Source organism: Phacochoerus africanus, chromosome 16 (genome assembly GCF_016906955.1).
Source record: "Phacochoerus africanus isolate WHEZ1 chromosome 16, ROS_Pafr_v1, whole genome shotgun sequence".
Classification (NCBI taxonomy): domain Eukaryota; kingdom Metazoa; phylum Chordata; class Mammalia; order Artiodactyla; family Suidae; genus Phacochoerus; species Phacochoerus africanus.
The window spans coordinates 2,988,128-3,010,463 of NC_062559.1; the positions used below are offsets into that span (position 1 = coordinate 2,988,128).

The 22,336-nt window shown below is 54.2% G+C and overlaps 1 protein-coding gene across 1 annotated transcript in view; it reads left to right on the forward strand.

Annotated features, from left to right (window-relative positions):
• The window catches only part of PAXIP1 (PAX interacting protein 1), a 44,776-nt gene extending 23,296 nt beyond the window's left edge, over window positions 1–21,480 (forward strand). Inside the window, exons 7-21 of the mRNA XM_047763104.1 lie at window positions 1,543–2,059; window positions 2,531–2,625; window positions 7,119–7,214; window positions 7,989–8,126; window positions 8,696–8,817; window positions 9,452–9,636; window positions 10,438–10,481; window positions 11,763–11,833; window positions 13,003–13,105; window positions 13,633–13,801; window positions 18,762–18,862; window positions 20,105–20,239; window positions 20,328–20,403; window positions 20,489–20,549; window positions 21,023–21,480. Coding sequence (XP_047619060.1) covers window positions 1,543–2,059; window positions 2,531–2,625; window positions 7,119–7,214; window positions 7,989–8,126; window positions 8,696–8,817; window positions 9,452–9,636; window positions 10,438–10,481; window positions 11,763–11,833; window positions 13,003–13,105; window positions 13,633–13,801; window positions 18,762–18,862; window positions 20,105–20,239; window positions 20,328–20,403; window positions 20,489–20,549; window positions 21,023–21,038 — 1,929 coding nt within the window. The 3' untranslated portion in view covers window positions 21,039–21,480. The remainder of the gene's footprint in view (window positions 1–1,542; window positions 2,060–2,530; window positions 2,626–7,118; window positions 7,215–7,988; window positions 8,127–8,695; window positions 8,818–9,451; window positions 9,637–10,437; window positions 10,482–11,762; window positions 11,834–13,002; window positions 13,106–13,632; window positions 13,802–18,761; window positions 18,863–20,104; window positions 20,240–20,327; window positions 20,404–20,488; window positions 20,550–21,022) is intronic.
• The last annotated feature ends 856 nt before the right edge of the window (window positions 21,481–22,336 follow it).

Here is a 22,336-nt window from a genome sequence, read left to right on the forward strand (position 1 = left end):
GTCGGGGATGGAACCCGTGTCCTCATGGTTCCCAGTTGGGTTCGTGCGTAACCTGCTGAGCCACACCAGGAACTTCCTTCTTTCATTGTTAACCTCATTTGTTTCAGCACTAAATCTGAAGTTCATTGCTCTCGCCAGTTACGTAACCTTTATGTTTTGGAGTCTGTGTAAGTGGAAGATAGGTGTGAGAAACATCCTTGAGGTTTTCGTGTAGTTTTAGTTATGAGAAAGTGCAATTTCTGGAGTGTTTTTTAAATGACAAAGATGCTTTAATAGGGGTACATTGTATTGATTTGAGTTTTAGTAAAATCTCTTTGTTGCTGGTTTCCGTGGCTGTAAGAAGTTGGCTTCCAGTTTTCTTCGTGACATTCAGGGCTGCCCGGGGGTGACACTCCTGCGATCTGGCGCTCGGTGCCGTGGTGTCTCCTGGCTCCCTGTCCCGACCCCGCCCTGCACAGTTTGCACAGCTCTGTCCCACTGACTCCTGTCCCTGGGAAGCAGGGTGAGCTGCAGGGCGTGGGCTGGCCCGTGGGGCATCCTGTGGCTTCAGGGCTCTGTCCCATCTGTGGGTTCCGGGTCAGTTCTGACGTGACTGTGCTCATGTTCTCGGTCAGGGAGCCCTGGCCACGTAAACAGACCAAGTGGGGGTGTCTCCCCGTTCCTCGTTTACGGGGCTCGCCCCAGGGCACAGAGCGGGGTGACCGCACACAGGGGTGGGGGGTGGCAGCTGCTGTCCGGGGTGCCCTGTGCCTTCACCCTGGTGTGGGTCTTACTGTCCTCTGCTGGCCCTGTCCCTGGTCGGGAAGGGGCAGCTGTGGAGAGGAGGCTTGACTCAGATGAGTCCCTACTGGTGCCCTCACGCTTGTCGCTCCTGGGGCTCTCGGGTCCAGAGGGGGTCTGGGCGTGGGCGGGAGAAGGGGCCCCCGGAGGGGCACTGCCAGGCACACGCAGACCCGTCACCCCGCAGCCTGAGGAGCACATGGGGCATTTTGCTGCTCCCTCCCCCGGCCCTCAAACACATCGGCCGGGGGGGGGGGAAGGGGGGGTGTCTGTTAACTTGAATCATTTGCTCATTCCTCTTTGCTTACTCAGTTTCGGATGTTGGTGGTCTCAAAATACAGATTTATTGACTTCATCGAAATCGGTGATACTTTTTTTTTTTTTGGTCTTTTTGCTATTTCTTGGGCTGCTCTCATAGCATATGGAGGTTCCCAGGCTAGGGGTCGAATCGGAGCTGTAGCCACCGGCCTACGCCAGAGCCACAGCAACGAGGGATCCGAGCCGCGTCTGCAACCTACACCACAGCTCACGGCAACGCCGGATCGTTAACCCACTGAGCAAGGGCAGGGACCGAACCCGCAACCTCATGGTTCCTAGTCGGATTCGTTAACCACTGCGCCACCACAGGAACTCCGAAATCGGTGATACTTAATGACCAGAAGAAAATTGCGGGTGTTTCGAAGCGTCCAGTTTGATGCTTCCCAGGCATCCGCATGTGTCAGCAATTGTTGACTGGGGCTCTGCGTGATTTTTCTTTTCTAGATCTTGCAGTCCCTTTCGGCCCCAACGAAAAGTTTAGAACAGCAGGTGAATCACAGCCAGCAGGGCCACTCGAACGCCGTGCTGTTCAGCCAAGTAAAGGTGACCACGGAGCCACATCTGCCCCAGCCACCACCACACCCCGTCCTGCACCTGCCACCCCAGCAGGCGGTGCAGCTGCAGCAGCAGCTGCCACACGCCGCACAGCAACCTTACCCGCCGCAGGCCCTCCCCCAGCACCCGTTCCCGCAGCAGCCGCTGCACCGCCCCCCGCAGCAGCCGCAGCCCCTCCCACAGCAGCTGCAGCCCCTCCCGCAGCAGCAGGCCCTGCAGCAGCAGCTGCACCAGCTGCAGCAACAGCAGCTTGCACAGTTTCAGCAGCAGCAGCTCGCACGCCTGCACCAGCAGCAGCAGACGCAGACCCAGGCGCCCCAGGCCCTCCAGCACCAGCCGCCGCCCCCGCAGCCCCCACCGACGCAGCACCAGCACCAGCTGTTTGGACACGACCCAGCAGTGGAGAGTTAGTGTGGATTTCTGCCTTTTCTCTTCCAAGTCTTACGCTTACGTCAGTGCTTTGAGAGCGTTTGAAGGTGGGCTAAGGATTTGTGTCAGGATCATTCTTAGACAGTGGGGGACGGGAGTTTCCTAGGACAAGGGGCAGTTCCACTTCTGGGGGACTTGGGGGCGCCTGCCCTCGGGTGAACATTGGTTTTCGCGGAACTTGGGGCCGCGAGGACCGGCTCAGGTGTGAGCCATTGGTTTCGTTGGTCTCGTCATTTACTGTGGACAGGCGGGCGTGTGCAGATGTGTGCAGGTGTGTGCAGGCGTGCGCAGAGGCCGGCGGAGAGGCCGCGGCCGGGAGGGCGCCCCTTCCTCCGCGCCCTCCTGCCCGCCCGCCGCCCGCCCTGCGGAAGGAGCTGTCGGTGTCTGTGCGCGCGCACAGCTTGGGCTCAGGGTTTGACGAACGTCTCCCGTTGTCGTTCTCTCGTAGTTCCGGAGGAAGGCTTCCTCCTGGGCTGTGTGTTTGCCATTGTGGATTATCCGGAGCAGATGTCCGACAAGCAGCTGCTGGCCACCTGGAAAAGGGTGAGGTCGTGGGCCATACGTGTCTGCTCTGCTTGTGTCCTGGGCCTCTCTCGTCACGTTTTCTGGGACCTTGGGCGGAGCACATCTCTGGGCTTCGGTGGTCTTAGGTAGAAGGGGGAAATGGTGGACTTTCTCATTCTCTTTTTTTTGGTCTTTTTAGGGCCGCACCCTCAGCATATGGAGGTTCCCAGGCTAGAGGTCGAGGCGGAGCTGTAGCTGCCGGCCTACACCACAGCCGCGGCAACCCAGATCCGAGCCGCACCTACACCACAGCAACGCCGGATCCTTAACCTCTGTCCCAATGGGTCCTAGTTGGTCGGGTTCGTTACCGCTGAGCCACGGCAGGAACTCCAGGACTCTCTCAAGATTCGTCTCAGGCCTAGAATTTAAGAGACACAGATCACTCGGCTGAGGTTTGGTGACCTCAGACGGGGGGCTGTCGACTCTCAGGTGCCTCAGTCATTTCTGCTTCCCAAGGGCGAGTGGGAGAAGCCCTGGAGTCCCAGGTTGGGTGGGACCCCGGCGTCCTCTAGGCCAGGCGCAGGACTGTCGTCCATCGATTGAGTAATGGCTTTGCGCGGTGGCCTTTGAGGAAAAGCAAAGGGGAACACTTTTTCCTGCGGTGCCACGAATCCGATTGAGTCAGATTTTCTGTTAAAAAGTGACCTTGTACAGGTGCTTCTCCGAAAGCACCCCTGGTGTCTCAGGGCCTGCCCTGTGCCAGGCCAGGTGAGGCCGGGGCGGGGTGGGCTGCACAGACAGCGGTGAGCAGCGTGCCAGGTGCAGGGAGAGCCCCAGGGAGGACGCAGCCGTCTCGTTGCGGGGTTGGGGAGGGGAGTCAGCTGGAGAACAGTCTCCAGGGACGTAGAGGAATAGGAGTTCGTGGGGGGGGGGGTCCCGGGAGTGGCACTGAATGGGGGGTGGAGGGGCAGAAAGGGGAAGGAGCAGGTCCAGGAGGCAGGAGACCAAGGCCAGGCCATGCCTCCCGAGACCACACTTAGATGCCCTGTTACAGAAATGGGCATTCAGAAAGGGGATTGGCTTGTTTCCATGGTGAAGGAGGAGTGAGGAAGACCCTGGAGCCGGCGAGCACCGGCCAGGGCTGTGGGCGGGGGGCGAGGCTGGGGGTTACAGCGGCAGAAGCCCTCCCCAAATCGTGGGCGATAGAAGGTGATATGCAGAAACCGTTCTTAAAAAAAAAAAGCAGCAAAACCCAAAGATCAAAGGTTCGGTGTACGGGGGTTGGTTTTGTTCTCCAATTAAAGGATTAGTCCGAAAGGCCCACTGTTAAATGACAGGAGTGGGGGACAGAGGAAAGGAAGGCCAGAAGATGGCTCTCGGCTGCAGGGTGCTGTCCGCATGGGAAGGGCTGGAGGACACCGGCTGGACCACGGCCGGGAGCCAGACGGCAGTCGCGTCGTGTCTGCACTGTTCTGAGGGCAGCGCATTTCTCACCCGGAGCAGCCCCTTCAGTCCGTCAGTGAGGCTGTGGGACAGAGGCAATTTCAGGCCCCCGAAGTCCAAACGTCCCCCTCCCCGAGGCCTGCAAAGGGACAGATGTGGCCTGGGGTGCGGGGGCTCTAGGAGAAGGGGAGGGGAGATCGTGGAGGCAGGTGCAGGCGGGGCGGGGCGGGGCGGTGTTGGGAAGGGTGATGCTGTGCCTTCCCGCCGGGTTGGAAATTCTCGAAATTCTCGGGGCTGCTCCCGGCCTCGGCTCCCTCCCGCTGCCAGGGTGGCACGCCAGGGTCTCGCTGGAGAGCGTGGCGACCGTGGAGAGGGAGCTGCGCCGCCCCTCCTGTTGCAGCTCTGTCTTAGGTCCCCCCCCGCCCCCCGGCCCTCCACGTCTGTCCAGTCCAGCTCTGGGCCGAGTCCGTGGCTCCTGGAGGGAGGGCAGCAGGGGATGTTACATTTCTTTGAAGAGTTTGGGGAATGAAAGAGTGAGAAAAACCAAGAAAAAGACAGGTGGGCAGAGGGGAGTCAGGCATTTATCCACATCAGGGGGAGCGGACGTGGGCGCTGGTAGGAACCAGATCCTGGTATGCCATTGCAAGCCAGCTGGGACAGCCCCCCCCCCCCCCCCCCCCCCCGCCTGAGTCTGTTTCTAAAAATGAATTTGTGTTATTTACCAACTTCATTCTGAATTGCTTTTTCCCCCCTTTTAAAGTTTCTGAAAATCACGGATTCTGCCCCCAGGGGCCTTTGGCTGCGTCTGACGCATGTTCAGTTGCCACAGCTGGGGGTGGGGGCAGCTCTGGGCCCCCAACGGGTGCAGGTCAGGAACGCTGCCAGCCTCGTCCGATGCCCGGCTGGTCTCAAACACCCGTAGTGCCCAGTGGAGGGACCTTCTGCTTTTCTTCTCTTTCCCTGGAAATTCACATTTCTTTTCCTGTGGTTGATTTCTAGTTTGATGCCATCGTGGTCAGAGAAGATACTGTACTCTTAAATTTGTGGACATTAGTTTTGTGCCCCAGCAGGTGGTCAGTCCTTGAGAATGTTCCATGTGTATTCTGATTTGGGGGGATGTCCTGTCCTGTAAATGTCGTTTAAGTCTAGCTTTTCTACTGTGTCTTCAAGGATCGCTGTTGCCTTTTTGATTTTCTGTCTAGAGGATGTGTCCATCGATGTGAGTGGGGTGTTAACGTGTCCTACGTGATTGTATCCCATCAGTTTCTCCTTTTATGTCTGTTAGTGTTTATCAGTAGGTATTTGGATGCTCCTGTATTAGATCGGGGACATATATGTTGGCAAGTGTAATATCCTCTTTGCTATTTTTTTGTCTTTCTTTCAGGGCTGCGCCTGTGGCATATGGAGGTTCCCAGGCTAAGGGTCTAATCAGAGCCGCAGCTGCCGGCCTACACCACAGCCACAGCCACTCGGGATCTGAGCCGCGTCTGCGACCTACACCACAGCTCATGGCAACACGCGGACCCTGAACCCACTGAGCAAGGCCAGGGATGGAGCCCGCATCCTCATGGTTCTTAGTTGGGTTTGTTTCCACTGAGCCACGATGGGAACTCCGCTTACCTTCGTTTTCTTAAGAGGAGCCCTTTCGGCGTTTCTTTTTGACTGGGTTTAGTATTGCTGTGCTCTTCTAGGGAGGGTTTATGGAGACATTCTTTATTTCTCCTATTTAAATGATATGCTTCCTGGGTAGAGTATTCTGGCTGCCAATTTTTCCCTCTTAGAACTTTGCCTCTTCTCCTCTGGCCTGTAGTGTGTCTGCAGAGGAACTCAGCTAATAGCCTTATGGGGTTTCCCTTATAATTAATTCTTTGTTTTTCTCTTGCTGCCTTTAGAATCCTCTCCTCTAACGTCTGCAGTTTTTATTATAACGCTGTCTGTGTCCTCTCGATTGGGAAAATTTTCAGCCGTGATCTCCTCAGATACAGTTTCCGTCCCCTTTTTGTTTCCTTCTCCTCTGGAATCCCCGTGGTGAGTAGGTGGGTGTGCTTTAGATGGTCCCACGGGTCTCTTACTGCTTTCCTCTCTGCATTTGGTTTTCTGTCTGCGGTCCTGATGGGGCGATTTCCATTGTTCTATCTTCCAAGTCACTTGCTCCTTCCTCTGCATCCTTCCTTCTGCTGCTCAGTGCCTTTAACTCAGCTTGTATCTCTGCAGATGCATTTTCTGGTTTTCCTTGGCTCCTTCTTACCGTTTCTAGTTCTTTCTAAAGGAGTCTGCATTACTGTTCATGCCCTCTCTTAATTCCTTCAGTATTCTCACTCTCTCCTTTTTGAACTCGGTATCTGTGAGACTGCAAGGTCTGTTTCGTTGTCTGCTCATTTAGGAGAATTCTCCTGTTTTTCTAACTGGGAATCACTCCTGAGCTGCTCTGGTTTGCTTATATTTGTCTTATTCTCCAGAGCCTGCGTCTCAGTACCCAGCCCTGGCCCGAGCGTCTCGGGCTGTGGTGTCCAGGGCGGTGGTGCAGCTGGTCTGTGCGGCTCTCCCTCTGCTCGGCCCTCCTCAGTCCAGCTGCTGTGCTTTTCTTGGCGACTTTGAGGTCCCTCCGTCTCGGCTCATCTCCCGGTGGGTTAGGTGGGTGGGTTCCTTTCCTCTTTCACGGCTCCCTCTCAGGAGTGCTAGTCCCGTCCTGATTCCTTCTCTCTCTTCTTCCCTTTGGTTCTGCGCAGCCATGGGGAGGGCTGCTTGCCCTTTTTGGAGGTTGAAGGTCTGCTGCCAGTGTTCAGTAGATGATCTGTGTGAATCGCTCTACACGTGGATGGGTTTGGGGGTGTTTGGGGGAGAAGGTGAGCGCCGTGTCTTACTCCCCTCCCTCCTGATCCCCCCCCCTCCTCTGGAAAGTCAGATGAAACGGGTGTCAGGTTATTTCAGTTCCACGGTGCTGAGTGGGAGAGTCCATCGGTGTAACTGATGTCTCTTCTCTACTTGGGGAAATACCCTCCGCGAATCCATCCTGGACCCTTCCAGTCGCTGTCTTGTTTGAAATGGCAGTTCCCTCCCGCCCTGAGCCCCGTCTTGTGTGTGTCCAGATAATCCAGGCGCACGGAGGGGCCGTGGACCCCACGTTCTCCAGCCGCTGCACACACCTCCTCTGCGAGAGTCAAGTCAGCGGGCTCTTTGCGCAGGTGAGTCCACTTTAGGACGCTGGCTCCAGGGGGAGCTGTTTCCTCCCTCTGAAATAGGGACATTGCATCCCACTCATGCTCCGCAGGCGCTGGCGGATCAGTCCTCTGTGGCCAGCAGGCCTTTCTGACTTCGAGGACTGAGCGAAGGGGAGGTGTCCGGGTGGTGTTAGGAGACGGCGGGCTCCCTCCCGCTCGGCCACGGCCGCACGGAACAGACGAGGGGTGTCCTGACCCGGTCGGGCCCTCCGAGCTGCCGTCCGCCTGCGGAGCCTGAGCTCTCCGCCCGGCGGGGCCTCCGCTCCTGCCCGCAGGTCCGCTGCCTCTCCCGTGGACGAGCAGGGTTCGCGTGATGTGATAGAGGGCCCTGGTCCTCGCCTTTGCCTGCTTTCCCCTTTGCAGTTAGAAGTGCGCAGCTCCTCGGGAGGGGTTTGCCTCGGCTTCACCTTAGGTGGGCAGGTGGGGTTTCTCATGACGTGGCTCTGGGGCCCCCGTGCTCTCGTGGGGCGTTTGCTCTCCGACGGCCGCACGTGTCCTCTCCTTCCCCAGGGCGGGCTCGTGTCCTGGTGTGGATGGTGGCCTTTTCGGGTTGTCCTAAGAGTCACCTGTTAGACTTTGGAGTTGGTTCCTTTCGTGAATCGAGTGCTCCACGCCCGAAACTCCTCGTGGTTAGGGCTTCTGGTGAAGTGGCGGCGTGGCTGCACAGCCTCCCAGGTTTGTCCTTAACCTGCCTGCAGTCACAAACCCAGACGACAGGCCGCGCTGTTCTGTCTGCAGGCGATAAAGGAGAGGAAGAGGTGCGTCACGGCTCACTGGCTGAACGCCGTCCTGAAGAAGAAGCGGCTGGTGCCGCCCCACCGCGCCCTGCACTTCCCCGTGGCCTTCCCGCCCGGCGGGAAGCCCTGCTCCCAGCACGTAAGGCGCTCCCCGCCCGTTGGGGCCCTCCGGCTGGTGGTCGCGGGCACCCCACCCCCTTTGGCGGCCAAGGCCGTGTCTTCTGTGGGCTGCGAGGGGCCCCCTGGCCAGGGCCCAGCCGAGCAGGCATCTCTCTTCCTTCTGCCCTCCTGGGACCGTCACTGCTTCCTGCACAGAGCAGATGTTCGGTCGAGTCTCCTAAGCCTGAAAGTCCTAAAACAAATCAAGTGTCTGGCACCGCAAGTGGCCACGGTGGAGGGGACGTCGTCGTCACTGTAGGTTCCCCCTCAGCTGAGCTCAAAATCGGGGTCAGGAGGAAGCACTGATACTTCTGCATTTACTGAAATACCGTCGTTTTAAATGATCTGAACAGTGTCCCTTTACCACACACCCGAAAGGTTTCCCCAGGGTTGGCGTGCTTGCTTCCCTTGCCCTCGGCGGCTGTGTGTGCTCCGCGTGGCACTGACACTCCCGGCTCTGACGCCGAGTGGAGCGATGCCACCCGATGTGGCGCGTGTGCGCCGAGCAGGCTGCGCCGGCGCCCCCGACCGGACTTGCTCTCGTCCTAGATCGTCTCTGTGACTGGCTTCGTCGACAGCGACAGGGACGACCTGAAGCTGATGGCTTACCTGGCAGGGGCCAAGTACACGGGCTACCTCTGCCGCAGCAACACGGTCCTCATCTGCAAAGAGTGAGTGCGCCGCCGCCGCCGCCGCCCGCAGCTTGTCACGGCTTTGTGGTAGAAGTTTGAGCAGCAAAATCAGGTCCACTAGAAGGGTGGCAGTGGCATTCCTGCTGGTGCCGGGGGAAACACCTATGCAGTTTAAAATCCGATGAGTTCAAGACATTCAGCTCACCCCGGAACCAGCAGTGAGGTCACAGCAGGACTCAGGACCCACGCAAGTCTTGGGTGGGCACGTAATTAGCAGCCAGGGATTACTGTCAGCTCTGCCTTTGTTTTTCCCCCCCTTTGCTTTTTAGGGCCACACCCGCGGCATATGGAGGTTCCCAGGCGAGGGGTCGCTGTCAGAGCTGCAGCTGCCGGTCTACACCACAGCAACGCCAGACCCGCGCTGCATTGGCGACCTACCCCACAGCTCACGGCAACGCCGGATCCTTGACCCACTGAGCGAGGACAGGGATCGAACTCGTGTCCTCATGGACACCAGTCAGGTTCGTTACCACGGAGCCACGACGGGAACTCCCAGGTCTGCCATTTCTAGTGTGAGAAGACGTTTATGGGCTTTTGTTGAAAACGAATATAAATCTGAACCCAGGCTAACTCCAACACTGTCTCGTCTCTTCCAAAAAAAAAAAAAAAAAAGACCAACGGGTTTAAAGTATGAAAAAGCCAAAGAGTGGAGGATCCCGTGCGTGAACGCCCAGTGGCTGGGAGACATCCTTCTGGGGAACTTCGAGGCGCTCCGGCAGATCCAGTGTGGGCGCTACACAGCCTTCAACCTGCAGGACCCCTTTGCTCCGACTCCACACTTGGTTCTCAACCTCCTGGGTGAGGGCTCGCCCCCCCCCCCCCCCCCCCCCCCCGTGCAGGCTCACTGCCGGCCTCGGCTCGGGTCTCCTCCTCTTCCCGCTTCCTCTCCACCCCTTCTTCCTTGGCACTCTGCCCAGTTTTTGTTGAGTTTGTCCCTTTTTTTTTTAATGGACTCTTAGAGGTGGAAGGAGTGTGCAGAAGCCTCTTGGAGTCTTGTCTCTCCAGCCGGCTCACGAAAGTGTCCCCATGCTGTGCCATGTGGCCGCCGGGACCTGCTCCTCCCTCCCACTTTCAGCTGCACGTCCTGCAGCGTTTTATTTTACGTTTACTGAACTGACCACCACTCCAGAAAATGGCCCTTCCGACTCTGCTTTACTACCCTCTTCCGTTCAGAAGCCCCGTGAGTTCCAGTCTGAGCGGCTTTAGTCACGACAGAGTTCTCCTTCACTGTCGCATCATCTTGGGGCGTCCCTGTGACGCACCTCAGGGTCCGACTTCAACTCTAAAGCGGTTGCACAGACTGGTTCTCCCCCCGTGGACTTCGCCCCAGGCTCGGGCCCATCCCCGACCGCCTTGTCACGGTGGTTTCTCGGAGGCCAGACGGCGTGGTCCCCGAATTGGCTGGCGGGACAGCAGGCAGGCGCAGGTGCCTCTGCTGCGCCTCCGGCCAGACCGCTCCTGTCCGGCCAGGCTAGTCCTAGAAATGGTGTCAGCCCGGCCCCCTGTGTGACTAGGGTTCCCTGCTCCCTAAAAGGCTCTTCTCACAAGAGTTCTCTGTTTACACAGTAGATGCGAAAACTAACCTGTTTCTCTCTCTAGATGCTTGGAGAGTTCCCTTGAAGGTGTCAGCAGAGCTGTTGATGGTATGTCAAGTTAATAACCTTACTTTGGCTATTACATCATAAAAATTGTTTTGGGAATTTGTGATAGAGCCGTCGTGTGTTGTCTTCTCACTTGTCGTGGGTACTAGACCCTGTGTCTTTTCTTTCTTCCTCTCCATTGATGTCGGCTCTTCGTGTTTATCCACGTTAGGGACGTTATTTGCTTCAGAAAGCTGTGCGAGTGCTTAAAGGATGGGGGGTGAAGGCAGAGGCCGTGTTTGCGTAGGGTTAGAGAGGCAGGAGCCGGGACCTGCGTGCACTACAGCCGCTGGACCTGAAGCGCCCTCGACAGGAGGCCCTGACCTCGTGGGGGTGGCTGTGCCCTCCTGTCCCGGGGGAAGGGGGGTGGTTGCAGCACCTTGGCTGACATCTCCGACGGGATACGTTCGGAAGGGGTCGCTCTGGCCGTGAGTGCCAGCTGTGATCTGTCGCAGAGCAAGGGAGGAAGGGCTGCCTTTGTGGTGCGAGGCCTTCTCCGTTCTCAGCCCAGGTTGAGAGCAAGTGGCTTCAGTGGGTGGAACCCAAGTCAGGTGTGTTCGGGGCAGAAGGCCTGCGTTTAAGATGTGAGCAGGGCGGGCTGGGGGCGGGGGGGTGGGGTAGCAGCTGTGTGGAGAGGCTGGCTGTCAGGAGACCTCTGGGGACACCTCACCCCCCCCCCCCGGCTGGTTCCAGGAACTTGGGCAGTGCACCTGGAACCAGAGTGGTCCTTAACACTGTGCCTTGGCCTCCATGGCACTGTGACCGGATTGTCCAGGTGACATTTTATTCTAAGAATAGTCTTACTTTTAGGGATATAAGTGCAATGAGTATGTTTTCTAAATTGGGACACGAGACAAAATATGCGGAGTGGAAAGTGTCCTGAGGGCGTTCCCGTGTGGTGCAGTGCGTTAAGGACCTGGCCTTGCCACAGCGTGGCTCAGATCCAATCCCTGGCCTGGGAACTCCAGATGCTGCGGGGGCAATTCCTCCCCGCATCCCACCCCCAAAATAGTGTTGTGAAAAGTTCAAGGTCGAGAGCTGAGTCTGTGAGGCCAGCGGAGGGAGAGAGGGAGGGAGACAGTTTACAGAACTGTGGGGTCAGGTGAATACAGAGCAGGGCCGGAACGTCACCTTGGTGGGCGTCTGGCCAGAGTCCGCCTGGCTTCCCAGGCGGTGCCCGTTCTGAGGTGCTGCCTGTGTGGGGCGCTCGGGGGGCGTGTGCAAACCTGTTAGAAGCTGCTGGATGCCTTGGGAGGTGGAGTGACGCGATGCCTTTCATTGCAGGGTGTCAGACTACCTCCTAAGCCGAAGCAGAACGAAGTAACGAATATCCAGCCTTCTTCCAAAAGAGCCAGGTAGGAAGAATCCCTTCCCTTTGTGTGGTTGGTGGTCTTTTACAGGGTTCAGGAAATGGGGCAAGTGGGAAAGCTTCTGAAACTTTCATGTCAAACAGGATGTGCTGGTTGTACCTCAGCTTGATTATGACAAGGCTTTTGTTGCTGGAGGATGGGAATGGCCACTGGCTTTCCTTTTTTCTCTTTGTGGCTGCACCTGCCAGGGATCAGCCTGCACCGCAGGAGGACTCCGTGTTTTTCTTTCTGTAACCAAAACTGTACCAGAACCTTCAGTGTGTAAACCACGAGCTGCTTTTGAGAGGACGGGACAGGACGGGGAACTAGCACCCAGGTGTCCTCCAGCGCTCCGGGGAGGCTCTCTTGACCCCTGACCCCGAGGGGGTGGGCGTGGTGTGCAGACCTGACCAGCCTCACCTCTGAGACGAGCTCGCAGTTCATTAGAGGAGACCCTCTGTTCCCAGGGTGTGCACGCGGGGCGGTCGCCTCCCACTCCCCATGCCCACACTGCCTAGAGTTAGTGGACTTATTAGTAAAAGCCTAGTTATATGATTGTATGTTTTTATGACTGTCGTTAAAATGCCACAAATTACCTTTTAAAAAATTGAATAGATTGTTCCAAATATAAGCTAAAAACAAAATTTGGAAAATTTGTTAGCGAAATGCAAAAGACTGGGAAATTTAACTTGCAATGTGTGCTTGAGTCCAGCAGCTTCATTCTGGTGCCTCCCGGGGTGGGCAGGGCGGGGCGGGGCAGGTGGAAAGCACAGGGCTGGAGCCGAGCCGAGCCTCCTGGTGCAGGAGGAGAGGGACGGCGGGCACCAGCCTCAGTGTTGGGGAGAAGGCAGGGGACGGGGACGAAGTGGAAAGGCAGTGGCTGCCGCCCCTGGGCCACCTCTGTGTCAGTGGTGGAAAGACGAGGAAACTCACTGCCTTCTCCCTGTAAGGAAAGAAAAGCACACACCTGAAGCCATCAAACGCCCTCATTTGCTAAGGAGCCTTTTTTCAGCCCCACCTCTGTGGTGAGTGGAAGTTTCCAGGGCCACAGATCACATCTGAGCCAGGGCTGCAACCTGGGCTAGCAAATGCCAAATCCTTAACCCACTGCACCACAGCAGGCACGCCAAAGAGCTTTAAGTAAATAATAAAATCACCCTCATGTGTCTTTATAGAATTGAAGATCTACCACCTCCCACCAAGAAGCTAACACCGGAATTGACCCCCTTCGTGCTTTTCACTGGATTTGAGCCTCTTCAAGTTCAACAGTATATTAAGGTAAAATTCTGTTCTATTTTGCGTAAGGATTTTTAGGAATGTTCCCTTCTGTTTGTTCTGCCAGCACTTTTACTAAACTAACCTTTAATGAGGAATTGCTGCTTACAGTATTTTTGTCCATCCTTGAGGCATGCAAAAGTTCCCAGGCCAGGGATCAAAACTGTACCACCGCAGTGCCAAGTCCTTAACCTCTAGGCCACCAGGGAGCTCCTAGAGAACTGTCTTAATGAGCCTCATTAGCACTCATTTCCACTTAGAAAGTCTGGGCATATTTGCTTGTCATCATGCGTCGCGTGCCTTGGTCTGGGGACATTTTACTTGTTCTTGGGGGGGGGGGGGTGTCTCCTTGGGGTCCGGTAGGGCTCCTGTTCGCATCTCGATTTGTATGGCCTTGATTCCAAACACAGACATTGTAAGATCGGGTTCTTGGTCCAGTTGCCCCATGTGTGCGGGCCGAGCGCTGTAGACAGTCAGGCTGTGCTCGGTACGCCGAGCCCTCACCTCTGACCTGTGGTCCCGGCCTCCAGAAGCTCTACATCCTTGGCGGGGAGGTTGCCGAGTCTGCGCAGAAGTGCACCCACCTCATCGCCAGCAAGGTGACGCGCACGGTCAAGTTCCTGACGGCCATCTCCGTGGTGAAGCACATCGTGACCCCCGAGTGGCTGGAGGAATGTTTCAAGTGTCAGAAGTTTATTGGTGAGCTTACCATTGGCACGCGCAGACGTGCTCCCGTCCAGTGAGTCCTGGGCCCTGCGCCTTGTCCCCAGCGCTGGCTGTCGAGTGAGCTCGCACCCGTGGTCCGGCAGGCTGGCTGAGCGTCGGGTGGGGTCCTTTTGGCAGGGACGTCGCGAGAAAGCTGCGGGGACTCATTTGGAAAAACCTGAGTGCTTTTAGCGCCTTTTTGCTGCAAAGTGCAGCGTGACTCTAACCCCATGGGACTTCCTTCCCCGTGGAGGCGGCGCACCTGAGCAGCAGCCATGCCGTCCTTGAAGCCACCCAGCCTGGAACCCTCGCCCCCACTCGTCTGGCTGGAGCTCCACTGCCCTTTCCGTCGCGTGTTGCTTTCGGTCTCTGTGTCCCATCCGGAGGGCACGGGCACCTGCTTCCTTGGTCCTGCATTGCGTGGCCGGAGTACCGACGTCCCGCCTCTGCTAATCAAGGCAGAGGCACACGCGTGTCTCTGGCCGCAGTCTGCCCTGGGACGCTGCGGTCTTCTCCCCCGTTCTCACCTCTGCCCCTCACTGCCTGCCCCCCCGGACCAGAATGATTCCACCGCCAAAGGATAAGGCAAGACGCGTGGTCAGGGACCCAAGAGGCCATCAGGGACACTCCTGGTCCCCACGGGCACCACATCCTTCTGACTGACTCACCTGACCTTCCTGGTTCCTTAGGGGGCAAGTCCTGGTTAGGTCGGTAGTGAAACATTTCACAGCATGTCATTTCCTTGGCCATTGGTATTCAAACATAATTCAGCCTTCAGTGTTAATAAGTTGGAAGTTTATATAAAGTTCACGGCAAGTTTTATAGATGAGAAATTAAGGTTCAGAAAAGTAAAGACACTACTTACAGCAAAGCTATAACCAAACTTGAAATTACATGATTCTGAATCTAAGCTAGTAAAACCTAAGAAAGAATAAATCATTAACATGAAAATATTAAAGTCAATAATATGAAAAAAAAAATCTGTAGCTGCAGCAGTACAGTTGACTCCTGTTCCATGAAGGGCTCGTGGTGAAACTGTCACCTGGTCACTGGCCCTGGCAGCAGTAACTAACTGGGTATGCGTTTCAGATAAATGGTAGCAGGTGGGCGTGAATACGAAACCCACGGATAATGAGGACCAGCCGTATTACGGTCTTTAGAAAAGTCCTTGTCAATTGAGATTTTAGAAATTACTGTGTTCTTAAAAGATATTAATGAAATATAAAACCTAACAATGCAGCAGGCAGAAGAAAAATGTAGAAACAGTTACTATAAACTATGTATATGTATAGATAGGCTCTCGATTTTGTATAACTAAGTTAGAAAATTCAGAAAGAAGTTTTTTTTTTTTTTTTTGGCCTTTTCTAAAGGGCCGCTCCCGTGGCATATGGAGGTTCCCAGGCTAGGAGTCTAATCAAAGCTGCAGCCACCGCCGGTCTACGCCACAGCTACAGCAACGCAGGATCCGAGCCTCGTCTGCAACCTACACCACAGCTCGTGGCAACACCAGATCCTTAACCCCCTGAGCGAGGCCAGGGATCAAACCCACAACCTCATGGTCCCTAGATGGATTCGTTAACCACTGAGCCACGACGGGAACTCCAGAAGTCTCTTCTTTAATTGAAATTTATCAAGCTTACCAGTTTGTGAAAACATTTTTTACCTGTCGAAAAATCTATACTGATGGTACATTTTAGCTGACTTTCTTTAATAATGTTTGCCGTGTTGCTGTCTGAGGGTTACAGGGTGGTTCATACGCTAACCATTTAATATTCAAAAATAGACAATTCGTATTTGATCCCTCAAATTGCGGGTTTCTTAAGAGAACTTTGGCAGTTTATCATGATTGCTTTTCCAGATTGGCGTGTAGATGGAGCCTCACGGGAGGCTGCTTTCAAGTTGGCGTCTTTATCTTAGCAGCTTGCCTTGAAGTTTCCTCTGTCTTTTGTGGCTCCATAGCTCATTCTTTTGAGCACCAAGCATGGTTCCATCGTCTGGCTGCACCTCCGTTGACTGATCCACTCCCCTACCGCAGCTGACGTCTTCCTTGCTGCCTGGTTTTGCCAATTGTAAACAAAGCCGCACTCTGCGCGCAGCTTGTGTGTGGATATAAGTTTCCAGCCCCTTTGGCTACACGCCAAGCAGTGTGATCGCAGGCCCCACGGTGAGAGCGTGTCGGTTATGTCAGGAGCCGTCAGGCTGTCTTGCGGAGCCGTCTCAGCAGCTGGCTTTCCCAGCAGCAGTGCGCCGGGGGCGCCACGCCCTTGCCAGCACTTGATGGCGTCCGTGTTTGACCACGTTGGGAGTCGTGCGGTGGTATCTCATTTTCGTTTTAACTGGCATACCATGTTAAGCATCTTTCTGTGTTCAGCTGCTGTCTGCACGTCTTCTGTGGTCATGTCTGTTCAGATCTTTTGCCCTTTTTAAATTGGGTTTCCTTATTGTTTTAACAGTTCTTTGTATGTTTTGGATAACAAACCTTTATCGGGTACGGCTTTTACAGACATTGTGTCCCAGTGTGTGGCTTGTCTTCTCTTTCTCTTGACGTCATCGCTCACAGAGAGAAGGGTTCGATTTTCACCAACTCCAGGCCATCCGGCTGTCTGGGCCATGCCTTTGGCTTTGTGTCTAGAAAGTCATTGCTGGTTTTCTCCGGGTACCGTCTGAGAGTTTCAGTTTTCTGTTTTACATTTAGAGATCTCTAATCCATTTTGAGTTAATTTTTGTAAAGGATGCAAGGTCTTTTTTACATTTTTAGGGCCACACCTGCAGAATATGGAGGTGCCCAGGCTAGGGGTAAAATCAGAGCTACAGCTGCCAGCCTGTAGCAACTCAAGATCCAAGCTGCATCCGTAGCCAACACCAGGGCTCATGGCATCACCAGATCCCTAACCCACTGAGCAAGGCCAGGGATCGAACCTGTCTCCTCGTGGTTACTAGTCAGATTTGTTTCCACTGAGCCACGACGGGAACTCCAAGGTCTGTGTCTAGATTGAGCTGTGTGTGTGGGTGTCCACTTGTTAAAAATTCAGACTGTCCCATTGTGTAGCCTCTGCTCCCCGGTCATTGTGGGTCAGCCTCCACCCCTGTCCCTGCCCCGCTACCCGCCCCCCCCCCAAGCAGCCTCTCTGCCTGCCTGGGCTCCAACTCCCCACTCTGGGCCCAGCCATTATTCAAGAAGTGGGCAGCAATGTCTTTGGAATTTTGTGTTGACCCAGTGTGACAGACCAGCATTGTAGATCATCACAGGCTGGAATGGCACCTCCTCTGTGCTCCTGGGGAAGGTTCGTGTTCAGGTGGACTCCTGCCGAGTTACCGTACCTGCTGCCCTTTTTAGAAAGTCAGCCTCTCACCTGGAACAGGGTCGATTTAGTTACTGTTACTTTTCAGTGTCCTCCTCTCAAGGTCAGTATGAACTGCATCTTGGTGACTCTCACTGGTCTTCAGAAGGCATATGTGAACCTTAACGCCTGAAATACAAATTTCTTGGACAGAATTATCACCTCTCACAGGACAGTACTTTTGCTCATTTTTAAATTCATTATTTTTTCTCCAGTTTTTAGGCATTCTTACCTTCTTCCATCCGAAACAGTACAACGTGACTTATCTGCAGCCTGGCTGATTGTGTTTTCTAGCAGTTACTGAACAACTTGTAGCATCTCTTTCGTGACTGTCACTCTTGCTCCCAAGTCAGTGAACTATGGTCCTTGAGCTATAAGAATGGTTTTTGCATTTTTGGTTTTTTGTTTTGTTTTGTTTTGTTTGCTTTTTAGGGACATGCTTGTGGCATCTGGAGGTTCCCAGGCTAGGGGTCGAATCAGAGCTACAGCTCCAGCCTACACCAGATCTGAGCCATGTGTATGACCTAGAGCACAGCTCCTGGCAACACCGGATCCTTAACCCACTGAGCAAGGCCAGGGATCCAACCTGCAACCTCATGGTTCCTAGCCAGATTGTTTCTGCCGCACCATGACAGGAACTCCAATTTTTGCATTTTTAAAGAAGAGCATGGAGTTCCCTGGTGGCTCAGCAGGTAAAGGACCCGGTGCTGTCACTGCTGTGGCGCAGGTTCAAGCCCTGGCCCAGGATCTCCCACATGCTGCAGATGCGGCTATGAATAAAAGAAGGGCATAGAACTGAAACAGGAGGTGGTGCCCCTAAGTCCTCCAGCGTGTGGCATCTGGTTGAGCCCCCAACTCCCCACTGTGAGCTGTGTTACGCTGTCTGGTTATTATGATGAGATGAAGAAATACTTTTCAGAACAAGAAATGTATTCATTAAGAGCAAAACATTTTGTGAGTTTTAACTTTTGACAAAGTAAACATCTCCATTAAAAATGATGGGAAACTGGGAGTTCCCATCTTGGCTCAGGGGTTAACGAACGCGACTAGCATCCATGAGGACACACGTTCAATCCCTGGCCTCGCTCAGTGGGTTAAGGATCTGGCGTTGCTGTGACTGTGGTGTAGGCTGGCAGCTGTAGCTCCAATTCGACCCCTAGCTTGGGAACCTCCATACGCCGCAGGTGTAGCCTTAAGTAGAGCAAAAAAAAAAGAAACCCTCAAAATTTGGTAATTTTAAATTGCTATACGTGGTCACATACTTAAAAGGAAGGCGTTTCTGGTAAATTTTAAGTGTAACTGACTCGCGGCTGATTGAGTCAAGTCTCGAGCCCTGAGGTCCTTGCCTGGACACCCGGTGCGCGGTGACCGTCTTCAGCCTGTGGCGCTCGGAGCTCCTGGCTGGCTCTGTGGGCTCGGAGCGGCGGCTTACAGCGGACGCGTGCGGAGGGAGGGCAGGGGACCCGGCGGGAGCAGCTGAGACTTGCAGGCCGAGGGGCCGCGGGGGAGCGGGAGCCGCGAGGGACAGGCGCCTGCCCGCCGGGCCCGGAGCCGCTCGCCCGCGCTCCTCCCGGGCGCGTGCACGGTGCCGAGCGCGTGCCGCTCTCTTCCAGACGAGCAGAACTACCTGCTGCGCGACGCCGAGGCCGAAGTGCTCTTCTCCTTCAGTCTGGAAGAGTCCTTGAGGAGGGCGCACCTGGCTCCGCTCTTCAAGGTACCGCGATGCTCCAGGTGACAGGGACGGGGTGGGACGCTGGCTTCTCCTCGCTGCCGCCTCGCGGCCCGGGCGCCCGGGCGTCTCCCGCCTGGGCCGTCGGTGCCTCCGGGGCCCTGCTCCCGCCTGTATCGGAAAGGCTCGGTGCCGGGCGGAACAGCCTAGATGTGTGCGTCAGAAAGACCCAGGCAGTACAAACATCAGTCAGTGCGTTTCTGGATAATTTACTTGGTAAGAGACAGTTGATGTTCCTGCTTAAAACGACTTACGTTACTTAGTACTTTTCTCGTTAAGTGTATATTCAACTGGAGAATGGGGAGTATCTTGGAAAAATATGAATTGAGCTGTGCCTAATAATTCTGGGCTACAATATTCAAATATTTGATAAGATAGATACAAGAAGGTTTTCAAATTGTTCTAACCGTTGCTAATTAATAAAGGGTACTCAGTGTTCTGCCGTATTCTTAAGGAGCCAACCTAGGAATCGGACGATTTGCAACAGTGGGTTAAGAGTATTTTACCTAAAATGGTGTCATTTTTCCTTTTTCTTTTGTGAGGAATTTCAGACAAAATAGTGTTTTGGGGTAGGTACACTTACGAGCAAGGATGTGCAGTTTTGTTTGTCTTTTTGCCTTTTTCTAGGGTCACTCCCGCGGCATATGGAGGTTCCCAGGCTAGGGGTCCAATCGGAGCTGTAGCCGCCGGCCTGCACCACAGCCACAGCAACGTGGGATTCTAGCCGCAACTGCAACCTACGCCACAGCTCACGGCAACGCCGGATCCTTAACCCACTGAGCGAGGCCAGGGATCAGACCCGCCACCTCATGGTTCCTAGTCGGATTCGCGAACCACTGCGCCACGACGGGAACTCCTGAGCAAGGATGTTAGAAAATTAAATCTTAGCCATCAAAATCATTTCCTGCTCTACAAAGATGCAGAAGCTTCACAGCTCAGAACGGTATGCACACTGTGGGACCCGTTGTTACTCCTCTACCGCAGAGAAGGTCAGGTCTTCTAGGAATGTGAGTTCTGGCTGCTTTTAACAATCCAAGGTCATACCCAAGGATGGGAGTGCTTAGTAATTGCCAAATTTACGTACCTGGACTCCTCCAGGCCCCCTTCAGGTTTGTAGCTTCGTGACATGAGACATTTTGCCAAATCTCAGGGTAGAATTGGAGAAATTATGTACTCTAAAAATTTAATTTGAAAAGCATGGTGCACATACCTTCATTTTATTTTTAGGCGAAATATTTTTACATCACTCCTGGAATTTGCCCGAGCCTCTCGACCATGAAAGCGATTGTGGAGTGCGCAGGGGGGAAAGTGCTGTCCAAACAGCCGTCTTTCCGGAAACTCATGGAACACAAGCAAAACAAGGTGAACAGGAGTGAAGTGCGCTGTTGAGTCACCGTCGTCGTGTATGACGCTCGTTCTTTCGTAACCGATGCCCGTTTTCTTCCCTTAGAGTTTGTCAGAAATAATTTTGATATCCTGTGAGAATGACCTCCACTTGTGTCGAGAGTATTTTGCCCGAGGAATAGGTACCGTTGCTGCCCTCCTTCGGTGGTAGTGGGTGCCCACGCCCAGGCGGGCGCGCATCACGGGTTGTGTTTGCGTTCTTTGCAGATGTTCACAATGCAGAGTTTGTTCTAACTGGAGTGCTCACACAGACGCTGGACTATGAATCATATCCTTTTCGAAGCAGGTCTGCTGCGCAGAGCCTCCCCCTGCACTCGCCGGAGCGGGCGCGCCCGGATCTCTGCACGCGGGGAGGGTGTTGTGGTTAGGGATGCAGCGGAAGCCCCGTTGACCTCTCCCTGGTCCCGTGCTGGAAGCCTTTGGTCTGAGGCGGTGTGTGCTCTGGCACCTCTCCGGGGCTTCCTCGCCTTTTGTGTTGGCGGCTCGGTGCCCATTCCCTGTGTCTTTCAGAAGGCAGAGTCCTAGGTTGGTTTGGGCCACTTGGGTGGGGGTGGGGGGGTTCCCTGAAAGTAGCTGAGGACCTCCACCCGGGAGGTGGGAGCGTGGCAGGGCCGGGGCTGCCCTTGGAGACGTGGGGTGGGCACTCAGGCCTTCAGGGATGGCAGCCTTTCAGCACTGGGGCTTGGGGCGGGGGGGGCTGCAGTGTACACGGTGTCCAGAAGTTGTCCTCAACGTGCCCACATATAAATTTCACTGAGGCACCTGCACAGGTGACTGGAGCCCAGCCCGTGGTCTGGAGGCGTCGGCGGCCGCTACTCCCTTCAGACGTCCTTGTTTTCCAGCTGCTTTCTTCTGGGATGAGCATTTTAAAGCAGGAAGACAAATAGTAAATATACTGCATCTCATTGAGATGTGTAATTTTATTCCGAGAAAAACATAAATTATGTTTTGTATTATAGGATTTTAAAAGCCCACATTAGGTTTTATGATTCCCTTGTCAGGTTTTTAAATGTTTTCACAACACTGTTAACGGAATTTCAGCTGCGAATAAGATGGTGTACATAAAGATCTTGCTCTCTCTAAATTATGGATGTTAAAGATTTGAGATGTTTTGTACTTTTATTTTTATTTCTTATACTTGTTTCTTTTATATTGATATCTTGCCCAGTTTTGAAAAATAAATGTACTTTTGAACTTTACTTAGCACTGAGTGAGCCTTTGTTCCTACACAATTTTTGAATGATTTATATGATTTGAATCAAATTGGATCACATTTTAAGTAATTTCAAGGCAAAGTATTTTCTAGTAAATTTTCTCCCACAGATTTAATTTCTGGAAGGCAGCCGTTTCCTATCAAGGTCATAAAATTCTCGGCTGAGGCGTATTCCCAACACTCAGCAAGTACAACACTGGCCCTCACCAGTAAGAATCACCAGCACCACAGAAAGCCACGCCCGAGCTGCTTCCGTTCCAGATGTGGTTCCGACGCGCTTACTGTTAGATTGTAGGTGCAAAACCGTCATCGCGACCCCTCTTCGCCGTAACTGCTGATGTCTGAGCATGTGTAACAGACGTGCATTTGTTCGTCCGTGTCCAAGCAGTCCAGTCACAGAGGCTCAGCTCAGCACACAGCACTGCAGACCAGGTGCGCCTTCACATGGAATCCGCCTCCACAGCCATTTCTGAGACGTCTTCCCACACGTATTTGTGCAGCTAGAGGATAAACGTGGCACAGATCACAGTCTTTCCAGTTTTGTTCTCCAGCACAGTTCACATTTTTTAAAGGTGCCAGCACGTGTCCTTTTAACAAACGGTGTCTCCAAACGTGAGTCCTTTTCAGCTCAGACTTTTGTACCGAAGCAGAGTTAGAGATGCTTTTCTGTAAACTGACCTTTTCTCCTCCTGTGCCACAGGTGGGCTTAGTGCTGCTAGGAAATAATTTAGAATCTGTAACATCCTCAAAGTACAGAAGTTCCATAAAGTTGGGACAAAATTCTGACTGCAGAGTGTTCAGAAAACTGCCCTCCTTACATCCTTGAAGGAGAGTGAAGATAG